Source organism: Echinococcus granulosus (assembly GCF_000524195.1).
Source record: "Echinococcus granulosus chromosome Unknown EG_S00250, whole genome shotgun sequence".
Classification (NCBI taxonomy): Eukaryota; Metazoa; Platyhelminthes; class Cestoda; order Cyclophyllidea; family Taeniidae; genus Echinococcus; species Echinococcus granulosus.
This window is the reverse complement of record NW_020170630.1, coordinates 39,251-55,304: the sequence shown is the minus strand read 5'-3', so window position 1 is coordinate 55,304 and position 16,054 is coordinate 39,251. Positions and strand designations below refer to the sequence as shown.

Genomic DNA, 16,054 nt, shown 5'->3' with positions numbered 1-16,054 from the left:
GCCATCCCAGCAGGTCTTTTGCGCGTTTCCTTAGAATCTATTCTTGGCAGAGTTGAATGTCAGTACATTCCATAATCCTGCTTCTAGAATCGCTTTGCAAAACCATTTTACACACCCTTTTTTTAGGAAGTGGAGTTGTAACTATGTAGTCTCAACGGTTTACTTTATCCAGTGGTGCATATTCTCCTTGAAGGAATTATAAATTCGTCGAAAATATTGCCTTCCAGTTATTTTTAATTTGATGATGATAACGAATCGGCAAAAAATGGTATTGTCGTGCTATATCTATCAAACTTATGTTTGGAAATATAATTTGAATAGGAATATTTCTAAACATTGTTGGCCTTAACAACTTTTATTTATAACAAGGCTTGAATTTCTACTAATATGTGATTTTGAGCAGCAAAGCCATCTACCAATTCTCCTGATAGACTTTTAAAACACTCTTTTTAAGCAGTTTTTGCAAGACACCGGAAGTTAATCTGACATTTAAAGTGAAAATTGAATGAAAAAGCTAAACAAAACAATATTACAATTTCCATTTTTAAAGTTTTGCCAACTTTGTTAAGTAATCTCGCCCTCAACTTGGTTGACGCAATCTTTTCTGAGGATATGAAAGTTTTTTTTATGGACAAGAAAAGAACTGGCGATTGACCTGTCTACTGCCCTCTCTAAGCAACAATCCAATTGATCTTTAACGTCTTCACGCTTTCGAAATGCTGTTGAATAATTTTCCGAACGATGGTTTATGTTATAGCTTTAAAATCTTTTAGACTATAGCGAAGAAAATAACTACAAATTCTTAAATATAGTCAAACTTGCAGAAAGGCTAGCGTATTTAAAAATATACACATAAACAAACCTACATATATACACTTACCACCTGTTTTTGTTATGCACACGTAGCTATACTTGCAGTCCGCATAGGTCGGCAGGCCGAAGATGTTGGGTACGGCTTTGTCTACCTCATAGGCAGTTGCTGTAGGATTCTGAAATAAAAAGGGAGGACACACTCTTAATGAATTCTAAATTACACTCTGCTGCAATTTTCAAACACATTTAGCCTAAAAATGTTGGCTTTACCATTATATTCTACCACCCAGACTCTTCAGTCTTCGAGATTGACGCAGTTGCATTGCTGTTAAGGCCTACCAATCTCTTCAAACATGTTCAATTAAATTTGTATAACTTAAGGCGACTCAGTTGATGACTTGTTACTGTGCTAGTAGCTGCAGTAGGTGACTTCAACAATTTAAAGGGTGGCAGTTTATATTTCACTGGCCATGTGCCAATACCTGAACGTGATGGAGGAAAGCCGATGCTGTAGATAGGTGAATTAGAAAGGCATACTAAGCCACCTCCACTTTTGGGTGTTAACTTGAGTCTTGCGCGACACAATAGGATTAGTAACCACCGAGTCGATATCAAATTGAGATGACTCAAAAACGATTGGTTTGAAGCTTTCAACTACTTATGTTTGACTTTTAGATGTATCTACGAATAGAGAGCGACTTATGAACCATGCTCGTTCTAGAGCATCGAGGCACCTTGAATGAAACAAGCCCAGCAGCAGATTACACTGAAGTACATAAGATTTACATATGATGTTTGGATAAAAATTGTTTTCGACTTTAAGAGCGAAAACGTCTTTGCTCATAGTTCTTAGCTTGTAGGTAGTTTTTCAAGCACCAACTACGGTATAATGGTCAACGCAGAGGGATGAATGCGGAGAACAGAGAGAAAGTTCCCCAAATGAAGGTAGGGGTGGAGTCTGTAATAGAACGACATTTTCTGATAATGCGCGTTTATCAAAGTGGGTTTTCCATGCTCCTTAACCGAAGTCACTACCTCAGCGCCATAGCGTGATTTTTATTTCACTTCTGCTAACAGCCTACGGGACCTTCTTTTTATTTCTGATGCAGTGATACCCAGATACATGAAGGATGTGACGTCGTTTGGAAAACATGCATCACAGCAAAAAATAGCAGTTCAAATGTCCTTTCTGGTTATTAATGGCAGCCTAGCGAAAATTCAAAGATGCTCTCACTCCAGGAGTGGTTGACAATCGGATATGTTATGTTGGTGACCAGAGGTTGGTCTGAAGTGCTAGTTTTTTCGTTAAAGTGCTGTTTTCCAATCAAAAGCGTCAAATAAATGATCGCGCAGTTGATAAATGGGGTTTTGCCTTGATCCACGCATTGAATGATTAGAGCTAATTGTCAATTCATAACACCATTAACAGTTTGTGCAAGATAGTCAGACATAATTCTCTTTCATAACATCCAAGCCTACGTTGTAGAGGCATAGCAGCTGGAATGTGTGAATTTGTTCTTTTAAAAGACTAGCCCAGAACATGACCACCCACCCCAGATACGGTTGCCATCTACCCGATTCAAATGGTCGAGTGGTCTAGTCAAAGCGACATACAACTTTAGTAGTGCGCCACCTCTCGTAAAAATGATAAATAAGCTGAGCATTGCTACCATTAATTGGTCTCCTTTGATTAACTACGCTTCTGATTGGCTTGAACGTGGCCAGTAAATACTACCGCTACAATTCATACAAACATGACTCTTGCGTTAGTTGCAGCATATGAGTATTTTTCTCAAGACAGAGGAAAGGATTAAATTCGAAGTTAGCACTGTATTTTATGGCTCATTTTTAAGCCTATAAGGCCGTTTTAAATTCGTTTAGACAGATATTAGAAACACGACCCCTTTATCTTAATTTGGCAGACTAAAACTTTCTTCTCTAGTCAAATGATGCAGAATGTTGGCATTTTAAAGATTAAATAAATTAACACCCACAATATCTGATAACTGCCTCAATATTTGATAGAAATGAACAACTGAGGTGGGTTTATTTCTCTAGGAAAGAGATTAGATTTTACCATTTTCCCAAATTGGATAAAGTTTTCACTTAAAATCAACTGAAATGGCTCGCTATTTAAGAAAAAATACTATATAATTTGCATTTTCCATCTGAAAAGAACAGCAAGGGCAACTGTTGTTTGGCAGCAAAGTACCCCTTTTGGTGAGTAATTTTAATAATGCAGGCCGCCTTACCTTGGTAATAAACGGCAAAGAGACAACTGTAGCAGCTTCGATTTCGTAATCTGTGATTTTCAGTATTGCCGGATCTGTCACATTCGCTTCTTGTGTTATCACTGGATCAACTAAAAACGAAAAGACAAGCATTTTGTGGATTCAAAGGGGCATGGAATCATGCAAGTGTGCATTAAACTATTTTTACTTCCGCTTTGAAATAAACGGATAGCTGTAATCACGACTAAGCAAGTAAATAAAAAAGGAAGCTGTCATTAATTTGACACTACACGAATTATGATAAATGTTCATTGTAGCATCACTTATTGTTAAACGCGCCATATAAAAACACTTCTACGTTCTATAAGTCCATTTTCGAAATGAAATACAGCTTGAAGATGTGCGAGATTAGCGAATTCCCCGTCACTTTACTGTGAACGTATCGTGCACTACTTAACCACCGTAATAAAATGGTGGCATCATATACAACATCGTTGATGGTGTGATTCACAAACTTTTGAAATCTGATTGCCAAATTTAAGATTTATTCTAACGAAATCTGCAAATAATGTTACTTATTGGTACGGTGTTTTTAATCAACAATACAAAAGTTATGTAGAGCCATAAATGTCACGTTACTGTTTCATTCGCTCTTAGCATTCTAACAAATGAGCATATTGTAAGGAAACAGGTTCAATTTTTTACTAAGAGAGGCAAATCAGTCACAAATTAATGTGCCTTTTGCACCGTGTCAGTAAAGAAATTTTAGCAAGAAGAGCTATGTCTATTAACCACATTTAACAGCTAACGCCGGTGCATAGGGACGACCCATTTTCAGGAATGCATGGAAAAGAGCTGCATCTTTGCAGAAAGAAATTCCAACACACCATCGGTGGCGTTTTTGATAAAGAGCGTCGCCTGCTGAATGCCATCGGAGAAGACTATTCGAGTTATGCCGGCGCCATTGAAGGTCCCCTCCATGGTGAACTCACTACTGCCTTATTGAAGTAAAAAGAAAAAGGACAGAAAGCACCCATTTCAGTCTCTTGTCATCTTCCAGGTTCATCAACCAATCATACCGACTTATTAACTTGTTTAAAACTGGTTACCTAAGCTAAAACAACCAATCACTGCAATCTACTAATTCAGTGAATGGAAAAATGGGAATATTTGAGAGTTAAAGCCCTCAAATTTTCACCGATATTATCGATATTTTTAGTATTTTGCTGATACATCGAAAACTTGATTCAGTCTGTGTGCATGATTTGCGCCATTCGTAAATTCTCTTAAAATTTTGTAGACATGAATGACATCCGCAGAATAAAATACGTCAACATGATTTTTAACTAACAAGTGTGATCGCCCATTTTCCAAAACGACAGCGAAATCAAAATGAAACAGTGATTACCTTGTGAGACATGTACAAGTGACAAATTTTAACGAGGGGCACCTACCCGTTTCCTTCGCGCACAATTCGCAGGAGGCGTTACATCGTGAATGCATTTCTGGAATTGTTTGCTCAAAATGAGGAGAAAACAAAATGAACGTCCTGCTTTTACCACTTTGCACAATTTTCAAAAACCGCAGCCATCCCAGCAGGTCTTTTGCGCGTTTCCTTAGAATCTATTCTTGGCAGAGTTGAATGTCAGTACATTCCATAATCCTGCTTCTAGAATCGCTTTGCAAAACCATTTTACACACCCTTTTTTTAGGAAGTGGAGTTGTAACTATGTAGTCTCAACGGTTTACTTTATCCAGTGGTGCATATTCTCCTTGAAGGAATTATAAATTCGTCGAAAATATTGCCTTCCAGTTATTTTTAATTTGATGATGATAACGAATCGGCAAAAAATGGTATTGTCGTGCTATATCTATCAAACTTATGTTTGGAAATATAATTTGAATAGGAATATTTCTAAACATTGTTGGCCTTAACAACTTTTATTTATAACAAGGCTTGAATTTCTACTAATATGTGATTTTGAGCAGCAAAGCCATCTACCAATTCTCCTGATAGACTTTTAAAACACTCTTTTTAAGCAGTTTTTGCAAGACACCGGAAGTTAATCTGACATTTAAAGTGAAAATTGAATGAAAAAGCTAAACAAAACAATATTACAATTTCCATTTTTAAAGTTTTGCCAACTTTGTTAAGTAATCTCGCCCTCAACTTGGTTGACGCAATCTTTTCTGAGGATATGAAAGTTTTTTTTATGGACAAGAAAAGAACTGGCGATTGACCTGTCTACTGCCCTCTCTAAGCAACAATCCAATTGATCTTTAACGTCTTCACGCTTTCGAAATGCTGTTGAATAATTTTCCGAACGATGGTTTATGTTATAGCTTTAAAATCTTTTAGACTATAGCGAAGAAAATAACTACAAATTCTTAAATATAGTCAAACTTGCAGAAAGGCTAGCGTATTTAAAAATATACACATAAACAAACCTACATATATACACTTACCACCTGTTTTTGTTATGCACACGTAGCTATACTTGCAGTCCGCATAGGTCGGCAGGCCGAAGATGTTGGGTACGGCTTTGTCTACCTCATAGGCAGTTGCTGTAGGATTCTGAAATAAAAAGGGAGGACACACTCTTAATGAATTCTAAATTACACTCTGCTGCAATTTTCAAACACATTTAGCCTAAAAATGTTGGCTTTACCATTATATTCTACCACCCAGACTCTTCAGTCTTCGAGATTGACGCAGTTGCATTGCTGTTAAGGCCTACCAATCTCTTCAAACATGTTCAATTAAATTTGTATAACTTAAGGCGACTCAGTTGATGACTTGTTACTGTGCTAGTAGCTGCAGTAGGTGACTTCAACAATTTAAAGGGTGGCAGTTTATATTTCACTGGCCATGTGCCAATACCTGAACGTGATGGAGGAAAGCCGATGCTGTAGATAGGTGAATTAGAAAGGCATACTAAGCCACCTCCACTTTTGGGTGTTAACTTGAGTCTTGCGCGACACAATAGGATTAGTAACCACCGAGTCGATATCAAATTGAGATGACTCAAAAACGATTGGTTTGAAGCTTTCAACTACTTATGTTTGACTTTTAGATGTATCTACGAATAGAGAGCGACTTATGAACCATGCTCGTTCTAGAGCATCGAGGCACCTTGAATGAAACAAGCCCAGCAGCAGATTACACTGAAGTACATAAGATTTACATATGATGTTTGGATAAAAATTGTTTTCGACTTTAAGAGCGAAAACGTCTTTGCTCATAGTTCTTAGCTTGTAGGTAGTTTTTCAAGCACCAACTACGGTATAATGGTCAACGCAGAGGGATGAATGCGGAGAACAGAGAGAAAGTTCCCCAAATGAAGGTAGGGGTGGAGTCTGTAATAGAACGACATTTTCTGATAATGCGCGTTTATCAAAGTGGGTTTTCCATGCTCCTTAACCGAAGTCACTACCTCAGCGCCATAGCGTGATTTTTATTTCACTTCTGCTAACAGCCTACGGGACCTTCTTTTTATTTCTGATGCAGTGATACCCAGATACATGAAGGATGTGACGTCGTTTGGAAAACATGCATCACAGCAAAAAATAGCAGTTCAAATGTCCTTTCTGGTTATTAATGGCAGCCTAGCGAAAATTCAAAGATGCTCTCACTCCAGGAGTGGTTGACAATCGGATATGTTATGTTGGTGACCAGAGGTTGGTCTGAAGTGCTAGTTTTTTCGTTAAAGTGCTGTTTTCCAATCAAAAGCGTCAAATAAATGATCGCGCAGTTGATAAATGGGGTTTTGCCTTGATCCACGCATTGAATGATTAGAGCTAATTGTCAATTCATAACACCATTAACAGTTTGTGCAAGATAGTCAGACATAATTCTCTTTCATAACATCCAAGCCTACGTTGTAGAGGCATAGCAGCTGGAATGTGTGAATTTGTTCTTTTAAAAGACTAGCCCAGAACATGACCACCCACCCCAGATACGGTTGCCATCTACCCGATTCAAATGGTCGAGTGGTCTAGTCAAAGCGACATACAACTTTAGTAGTGCGCCACCTCTCGTAAAAATGATAAATAAGCTGAGCATTGCTACCATTAATTGGTCTCCTTTGATTAACTACGCTTCTGATTGGCTTGAACGTGGCCAGTAAATACTACCGCTACAATTCATACAAACATGACTCTTGCGTTAGTTGCAGCATATGAGTATTTTTCTCAAGACAGAGGAAAGGATTAAATTCGAAGTTAGCACTGTATTTTATGGCTCATTTTTAAGCCTATAAGGCCGTTTTAAATTCGTTTAGACAGATATTAGAAACACGACCCCTTTATCTTAATTTGGCAGACTAAAACTTTCTTCTCTAGTCAAATGATGCAGAATGTTGGCATTTTAAAGATTAAATAAATTAACACCCACAATATCTGATAACTGCCTCAATATTTGATAGAAATGAACAACTGAGGTGGGTTTATTTCTCTAGGAAAGAGATTAGATTTTACCATTTTCCCAAATTGGATAAAGTTTTCACTTAAAATCAACTGAAATGGCTCGCTATTTAAGAAAAAATACTATATAATTTGCATTTTCCATCTGAAAAGAACAGCAAGGGCAACTGTTGTTTGGCAGCAAAGTACCCCTTTTGGTGAGTAATTTTAATAATGCAGGCCGCCTTACCTTGGTAATAAACGGCAAAGAGACAACTGTAGCAGCTTCGATTTCGTAATCTGTGATTTTCAGTATTGCCGGATCTGTCACATTCGCTTCTTGTGTTATCACTGGATCAACTAAAAACGAAAAGACAAGCATTTTGTGGATTCAAAGGGGCATGGAATCATGCAAGTGTGCATTAAACTATTTTTACTTCCGCTTTGAAATAAACGGATAGCTGTAATCACGACTAAGCAAGTAAATAAAAAAGGAAGCTGTCATTAATTTGACACTACACGAATTATGATAAATGTTCATTGTAGCATCACTTATTGTTAAACGCGCCATATAAAAACACTTCTACGTTCTATAAGTCCATTTTCGAAATGAAATACAGCTTGAAGATGTGCGAGATTAGCGAATTCCCCGTCACTTTACTGTGAACGTATCGTGCACTACTTAACCACCGTAATAAAATGGTGGCATCATATACAACATCGTTGATGGTGTGATTCACAAACTTTTGAAATCTGATTGCCAAATTTAAGATTTATTCTAACGAAATCTGCAAATAATGTTACTTATTGGTACGGTGTTTTTAATCAACAATACAAAAGTTATGTAGAGCCATAAATGTCACGTTACTGTTTCATTCGCTCTTAGCATTCTAACAAATGAGCATATTGTAAGGAAACAGGTTCAATTTTTTACTAAGAGAGGCAAATCAGTCACAAATTAATGTGCCTTTTGCACCGTGTCAGTAAAGAAATTTTAGCAAGAAGAGCTATGTCTATTAACCACATTTAACAGCTAACGCCGGTGCATAGGGACGACCCATTTTCAGGAATGCATGGAAAAGAGCTGCATCTTTGCAGAAAGAAATTCCAACACACCATCGGTGGCGTTTTTGATAAAGAGCGTCGCCTGCTGAATGCCATCGGAGAAGACTATTCGAGTTATGCCGGCGCCATTGAAGGTCCCCTCCATGGTGAACTCACTACTGCCTTATTGAAGTAAAAAGAAAAAGGACAGAAAGCACCCATTTCAGTCTCTTGTCATCTTCCAGGTTCATCAACCAATCATACCGACTTATTAACTTGTTTAAAACTGGTTACCTAAGCTAAAACAACCAATCACTGCAATCTACTAATTCAGTGAATGGAAAAATGGGAATATTTGAGAGTTAAAGCCCTCAAATTTTCACCGATATTATCGATATTTTTAGTATTTTGCTGATACATCGAAAACTTGATTCAGTCTGTGTGCATGATTTGCGCCATTCGTAAATTCTCTTAAAATTTTGTAGACATGAATGACATCCGCAGAATAAAATACGTCAACATGATTTTTAACTAACAAGTGTGATCGCCCATTTTCCAAAACGACAGCGAAATCAAAATGAAACAGTGATTACCTTGTGAGACATGTACAAGTGACAAATTTTAACGAGGGGCACCTACCCGTTTCCTTCGCGCACAATTCGCAGGAGGCGTTACATCGTGAATGCATTTCTGGAATTGTTTGCTCAAAATGAGGAGAAAACAAAATGAACGTCCTGCTTTTACCACTTTGCACAATTTTCAAAAACCGCAAGATTTCACTCATTCAGTTAATTTGGATAAAGCAAAGTATTTTGTGAAACTGGTATGCATCTTTTTATCCGTGTTGAGTCAATTCTCCACAGACGTTTGCGAATGTGCTTACCTGTCTTAAACTCAAATAGATACATAACTTGAAATTTACTGAAGTAAAGAGAGCAGATGATGAAATCGCCTCATCCGCTTAAAGTAATTCCGATCGTCAATAGTCTAAAATGCGGTTCACCAGCCTGATTTACATAGAAGACTTAATTAACCACGAATCCACCCGCCAAAAGTTTAGTTGTTCGGGTAAGCAAAGCGTAATGAAATAAGATATGTGGTCATGGGGTTACGTAGAATCTAAACATTAGGATGCAACCGCCTTAAGTCTCAAATACCAACGTTGCGCTTTACATATGTCATCAATTCTCACTTCGATGGCAAAACCCAGAGGGTAGGTGATGTTGACATAGTCATCGGTGTCCATTTTGAAGGTGCAAATTGTCTTGCGTGAATTTCGACTGTCACAGAAGGTGCTTCTGTACATGCTGTAAAATTTAAAAGTAAAATTCAATTTTATATAAACGCGGCAGTTAAACTTGGGGTTTCTCCGGTAATACTTTCTGTCAAAATTGATAAACACGGACCTGCTTACCCAACAGATGGCATCTACTCCAAAACCATCAGGAATAGAATAATTTTTTCTAAAGTTAGTTATCTAGTCACTAGAGGAAATCAAGCAAACTCACACTTTGCCACTCACTTTAAGGAAAAAGACGTAATTTTATCCTCAAAAAAACAATTTTTAGCATCCAAAAGATTTTGTATTTTGAGTACCGTTAAGTTTTAAATATTTACAGCTACTTAAGTAAAATCCTTAGTTTACTTACATCACTTTCGCTTCGAGGGCCTGACAAATGAGAGAAATTTCTAAAGTTAATCAGAAACAAAATCGGTCAATGAAAAGTGTATTTTAAAGGAAGTTAATTCGATTTTAGCAAATAATCAAATAAAAGGAGGTGAAATTACGGAATACTGTCTCACCTACAAATATTACAACTGCCGGGTAAAGCATCGTGGACCAACGAAGTTTCGTCTGAAGTTTGAATAACTTTTCATACTAGCTAGGTGATTGTCAGATTGTATGTTCATGAAGGTCGAGGCTTCAATACGCATTGCCATTGGTTCATCCATTAAGGCGGTAAGCGCATTGGGCAAACAGTCTGTCTAAGTGCGCAAAAGCAGGAGGGTGTATAATCCCCCTTTCAATTTGTATCAATCATCAAGTCTAATGGCGCTCTATGTGCCTAACTAATTGGAAACTAAAAATTATTAATCATTTAATGCCACCAGAAATGTCTGCGAGCTCATGGCAGTAATGATTGTATAGAAAGTTCGTGGGTTGTCAACAGAAATACCATGACTTGACTCTCGGGGTTGCAAGATAGCGACCGAAATCCAGGATGAAGATCCTGTCTATTCCGGGATATAAATAGAATAAATATCGTTTGATTATATATATATCTTCCCATTGTCGACAGTTGGCTTTATTATTCTCCGTGGTTTCTGTTCTGTGTCGGCAATCACTGCAAGGTCGGAGATTTCGATTGATCCAGAGTTTGTCGCCTTAAAGAACTACATTGTGAAATTTAAAACTTCTAAAGCTCTCAAAAAAGATTAACATTCCAGAGCAGTTTTATGTACCATTTATTGTTTGTAGGATGACTTTCAAAATAATTAAATAAATAACTTGATTTCAAAGGATTACTGTTTGTTTAGATGTATCTTTTAGGTAAGAGGCGGTCAGCACATACGGGCCTCGTGCTGGACGGATACCTTCGGATCCCGTGGAGAAAATAATCCCCAAGCTCGATAAAGTTAAAATATTGGTATCCTTTTATAATCGCTACTCAATAAAATTTGTCCTCATCCAGCTCGTCTACTTGTTCCAAGGATGTGAAGACCGTGAATGAAGAAATAAAGTCTAAACCTATTACACTAGTTCCTCAGTATTTATTCAACCTTGCCTACTTGTTCGCATTTTAGTAATTTTAACGACCTATAAAGTATCCGGATGGCTACTTGAAGCATGGGCTGGAAAAGGGGAAAGAGAGAATGCACATACAGGCACAGAATTAAGCTCATTCTAATCTGGTTCCATTAAAGTCGTTAAGAGGTATGTTAATATCTTTGGGTAAACGCAACTTCCATATTCCTTCGTCTGTGAGGCTTTGGAGATTTAGCTATCCAAATCAAATGTCTACTTCTTTAACATTAAAGTGATACATTTGGGAACCGGCTTTAATGGGGATGTAGGTCCCTAATGGGATGGAAAAGCGAAGCAGTTATAATTTTCCCAAATTATTTACCTGTTTCTAGCAAACGGAGAAATTTTTTTCATTCAAGGCCTTACTTTAAGATAATAGACCACCTACATCAGCGTACAAATGCGATGGCAACGCCACTAGTGCTTTTATTTGCTCTCAAACGATTAGACAAATATTTTGACTTAAGAACTAGTGTTGTGGTTGTGATGATAGGGGGATTTTGGAGGCAACAAGAGAAAATTCGCCTGATTCCAATGTCAACTCATCATATTTACATACTAGTCAACGCGAATTCAAGGGAGCCTCATCTTGTTGACTTACGCATTTTGGCTTAGCCCACTTACACACCACAACTACCACCACCACTACTACACAGTTCTAAGTAGCACGGCTGCCCCATTACATTCAAATGGGGAACAGCTGGCGGTAGGTCAACCAATTCCAGTCCAATCCAGTCCTGCAGGGCAGTGAGGTGTTCATTTTCTATAGCCCGAGCTTCAATTGGCAACGTGGTACTAGTGCAATGTTCATGAATACCCAGCCCTTCTGCTTACTAGAAACAAATCTCCTTTCCTACTGCTGTGTTTGGTATGACTTCAGAGAAGACTAGGCTTACTGTAGTGTTGGTAGTGGCAGCCTACCAAGCCATCTGAGAGGGAAGCTATTCAGACATCTCAAACTGATTAGCAAAGCTTAATGCAGCTGAAGAAGAAAATTTCGCCATGGATGGCATAGACCATGGAAATTCGCCAATCAGACGTTATTAAAGTCACCTCAGCTGTAAACTCTCAGCCACATTCCGTGTTTTCAGCCAACAGCAGATCTAATCCCATCGTCATTAAGCCTTATAATTACTTACTCAATTATCACCCTTGTTATAGCTTTACCAATGACGCAAATCAGCTAAATTTATTTGTGGGTCCAGGCAATCCGTAAACTCATCTGATTAGATGATCCATTCCTTTATTCATTCATTCATTTATTAAACTGTGTTTGCATTCAATCCACACTGCTTTCTTGCCAAAGGACAATACTTTCTGGTGAGTCACTGCAAATTTCGTTGCATTTGCGACAACCAATTCGAAAACCCCTCAGAGCAACCTTCATTTGAAGCAAAGTGGAAGTGTAAAGGTTAAAACCAGCCAACACTTGGCAATTGAAACGACACTAAGTATTTGATTATATTGCGGCCCTTCTATGACCTTTGCTCTCATACTATCATTATGTCAATTCCTTCGCTATTGTTGTACCCTCAAGCAAATATTAGGATGAACTGAACTGGCATGTAGAAGGCATGCAACTTGCCTGCTTTTGTCTAAAAAAAACAAATGAAGTAACTTTACTACGACATGTTTCGTTTCTTACATCCGCTGAAATCTTACTGTCTAGTAAGCTAAAATAAACAAAATCCAAATGTTCTGAAGCAGTACCGTCCCAATTTGTGTGGCAGATCCACTGATAGCCACCCCTGTGAATTACTGGGGAACAATTCCCGAGTTCACTTTGAAAACAAATGCAAATACTGATAAAGCACTGCAACAAAATTAGTAAATTTCTCCAAAATTGAGCCGCCACTTTTCGGCTTGTACTGGTTACGATTACAAAGATGAGATCCCATGCGTGGGCAGCTCAAGCCTTAATAGTGAATGTCGCGATAGGTAATTTGACATTATCGCGTTTATTTGTTGCGAGATTCCGCTGGTTTAACTACTCGAACATCAATCCAGTTCGCCAGGGAGTTTGTCTCCGCTTCTTAAAAAATCACATAAGCCATACATTAGATTTAAGATTAAAAAGTATATTTCCTCATATGGATGAGTTAACACGACATTTTTGCCTGAAGAAGGCCTAGCCAACTGGACAGCTTGAACTAGGGGAACGTGAAGCATGTGGCCGAAATACTGGAGCAATTGGGATGTACTGTTGCGGTACCGCCATACCCGTAACCATTTTTAGGAAATTAAATTGATTTATTTAAAGTCCCGATTTAAATCCGTCAGGCTGATCAGTAATGAGGCAGATTTTGATGAGAATTAAAATGGCTTGAGTGTCGGTGCTCAAGTCCCGCGTCACCAATCACTCCCACTCTCGGCATCCGAATGGGTCAGAAGGTAAATCTCTGGGTGGATTATTAGAAAGTGACCATTTAGTAGACATCTTTGTTTATTTACTTAAACCGCCGCAAATGTAGATCGGAGCCTATGTGTACTTTGCTAGTGTTTATTTCGCGAATGCGCTTCAGCACCTGTGATTTGCACTGTGCCCGCAGGGTGCATGGAAATATTTATTATGTCCACTAATTTAAAATAGAAATATGTTAATAAACAAAACGGTCATATCGCAGTGAAAATGTGGAACAGAAGCAGCGATTACAGTTTGGATTTGTTGCAGTGTTTACGAGACTTGGCTGGACCAACACAGACAAAAAGAAAAGACATAAAGTGCACAAATGGGCCTTCTACAGCAGGTTTTATCGGAGGAGCTGTTGCAGTTTAAATCACACCATCGGCATAGCATGAAGGAAACGTTTACAAGCAAATGTCCAAACCAGAGTTTTGATTAAGGAGATAAACAAAACCCGGGTATTACGGATGGAGGGATGTGTGCCATGACACTTAGTTTCGATTGATGATAAAGACACTATAGCATTCCTAACCAAGCTACTAGTACCTTTGTTGCAAATTAACCTTCATTATGCATGATGCATGAGAATTCATGTTTCATATGTTTTACTTATTAATTTGTGGTGAGAATACACTTTCCAACAAAAGACAAGGATTTGTCGAGATGGAGGTGTTGAAAATAAAATGACCAACGTCAGGAGGCGGAGTGGTAATTGCCGGGCATACTGACTATCACAAGTGAATTAGATTAAGTTGAATCACCTCAAGACATTTTGGTTTGATGCTAAAACTCAAATCTGCCTTGACTCACCTTCTACATACAATTACTAATAGAAGAATTCAAACGCTCACATTTGTTCACCGTGCTCCCAGAAGTATTCGTATTTCGTGCCACCCCACCACCTTGACATTAATCAGCGGTAGCGTTATGGTTACGGTTAGCTTAAAGTAGGCGTCTAATGCTGTGCCTGACTGGTAGAGATCAAGGTGGTTAATACATTCCGTCATCTTTGGAACCCCTATTGGGTTAAAATGCTCTGCTGCTGAGTGGATGTGCGACTGCAAGAATGTGTGGCAGAACATCCAAACGCTCTGCCGCAGTTAAAGCCTGCTTGCATTCTTCCGCACGGACTAATATCTGTAGGATCGAATTTTGTTACCTTCGATGACAAGAAAGTTCGTTCATCACCACAACGCTGCACTCCCGCTTCAGGAAATTGAACTCAGCTTTTGTACAAATTACATAAACAATATGTCAAGCATAGAATCCCAAAATGACTTGCTCACGACCATAAAAGCGCTGTCGTGATATTCGTTTCCAAATAAATTTCAATGGACTGGACAGTTTAAACCAAGAGAATATGGAAGATATGGCTGCTTAACTAAAGTAATCAGCGATGGAGTTTTTTGCGCACCGATGTGTTGGAAGTGATGTTTTCTGGAAAATAAAGTAAACCCAAAAAGGCTTTATTTCATATTCATCAAGCTGACTGAGAATAAGGATATTTCCACCAAGAATTTGAGCGGATTGACTTTTGGCACTAAATCCAAGCCTCAATAATTTAGTACTGCGTGCATTAGTGTCACATTAGCAAGCCTACATGCAGGTTTAATAATATCGTTTCCGGGGTGAGCTCAATAATACATGTCTTTTACTGAATGAAATGCGGCGAGTTCCTGTGCAGTAATGCGATGAGGACATGAAGGCAAGTTTGACGGTTGGTGTTTTCCACTACAGACAAAAGGAGATGTGGGTCGTAGGTGACATTATCTGGGTGAATCACCAAACCAGCAGTCAGCCACGAGTATTGTGCACACTCCTCCGATTTCTAGATATCTCGATTATTTTAGCCGGGTCTCAGTAATGTCTGTGCACACACAACAACAAAATTTGCAATACTACATCAGTTAGCTCCCCGCCGCATTTGTATTATACATTCACACTTATAAATAGCGATTTTATCAGAAGTTAGAATAGGGGAATGTGTGGTGAGGGGTGGTTCCCCCTGGCAGTGATTTACGCCTCCCGAACAGGGTAAGAGAGTAAATGATTTGAGGCAATCACTCAAACAGAATCGACTCAAGCCCACAATTAAATAAGTCGAAAATACTTGATAAAGTCATTTTATCTTGCTGATGAAGCATCTTACGTGTTGTCCTTTACTGTGTTTGATAATATCAGGTGCTTCCGGGTTAATAAGCAGCCGTTCAAAATACGGTTTCACTATCAGGACAGTAGAGGAAGGCAGAGGTTGATGATACTCGTGTTTTGGCAAGCAGTGGGGGTGGTTCCGCGACAGAGACACCAGAATCAGGATGCATGGACCGTCCATGCAGATAGCGGTCAATTTCAACG

At 38.5% G+C, this 16,054-nt stretch overlaps 1 protein-coding gene across 1 annotated transcript; it reads right to left on the bottom strand. All coding sequences in view use genetic code 11, as the record gives it.

The window, feature by feature from the left end:
* Positions 1–812: 812 nt before the first annotated feature.
* On the bottom strand, positions 813–16,020 carry EGR_10679 (hypothetical protein; the record flags this gene model as incomplete). Its single annotated transcript, XM_024499928.1, has 11 exons — positions 813–829; positions 881–989; positions 3,066–3,175; positions 3,932–4,042; positions 5,511–5,619; positions 7,696–7,805; positions 8,562–8,672; positions 9,129–9,192; positions 9,682–9,796; positions 11,920–12,032; positions 15,916–16,020. 11 exons carry the CDS (start codon positions 16,018–16,020, stop codon positions 813–815), a joined length of 1,074 nt encoding a protein of 357 aa, XP_024345662.1.
* Positions 16,021–16,054: the final 34 nt, after the last annotated feature.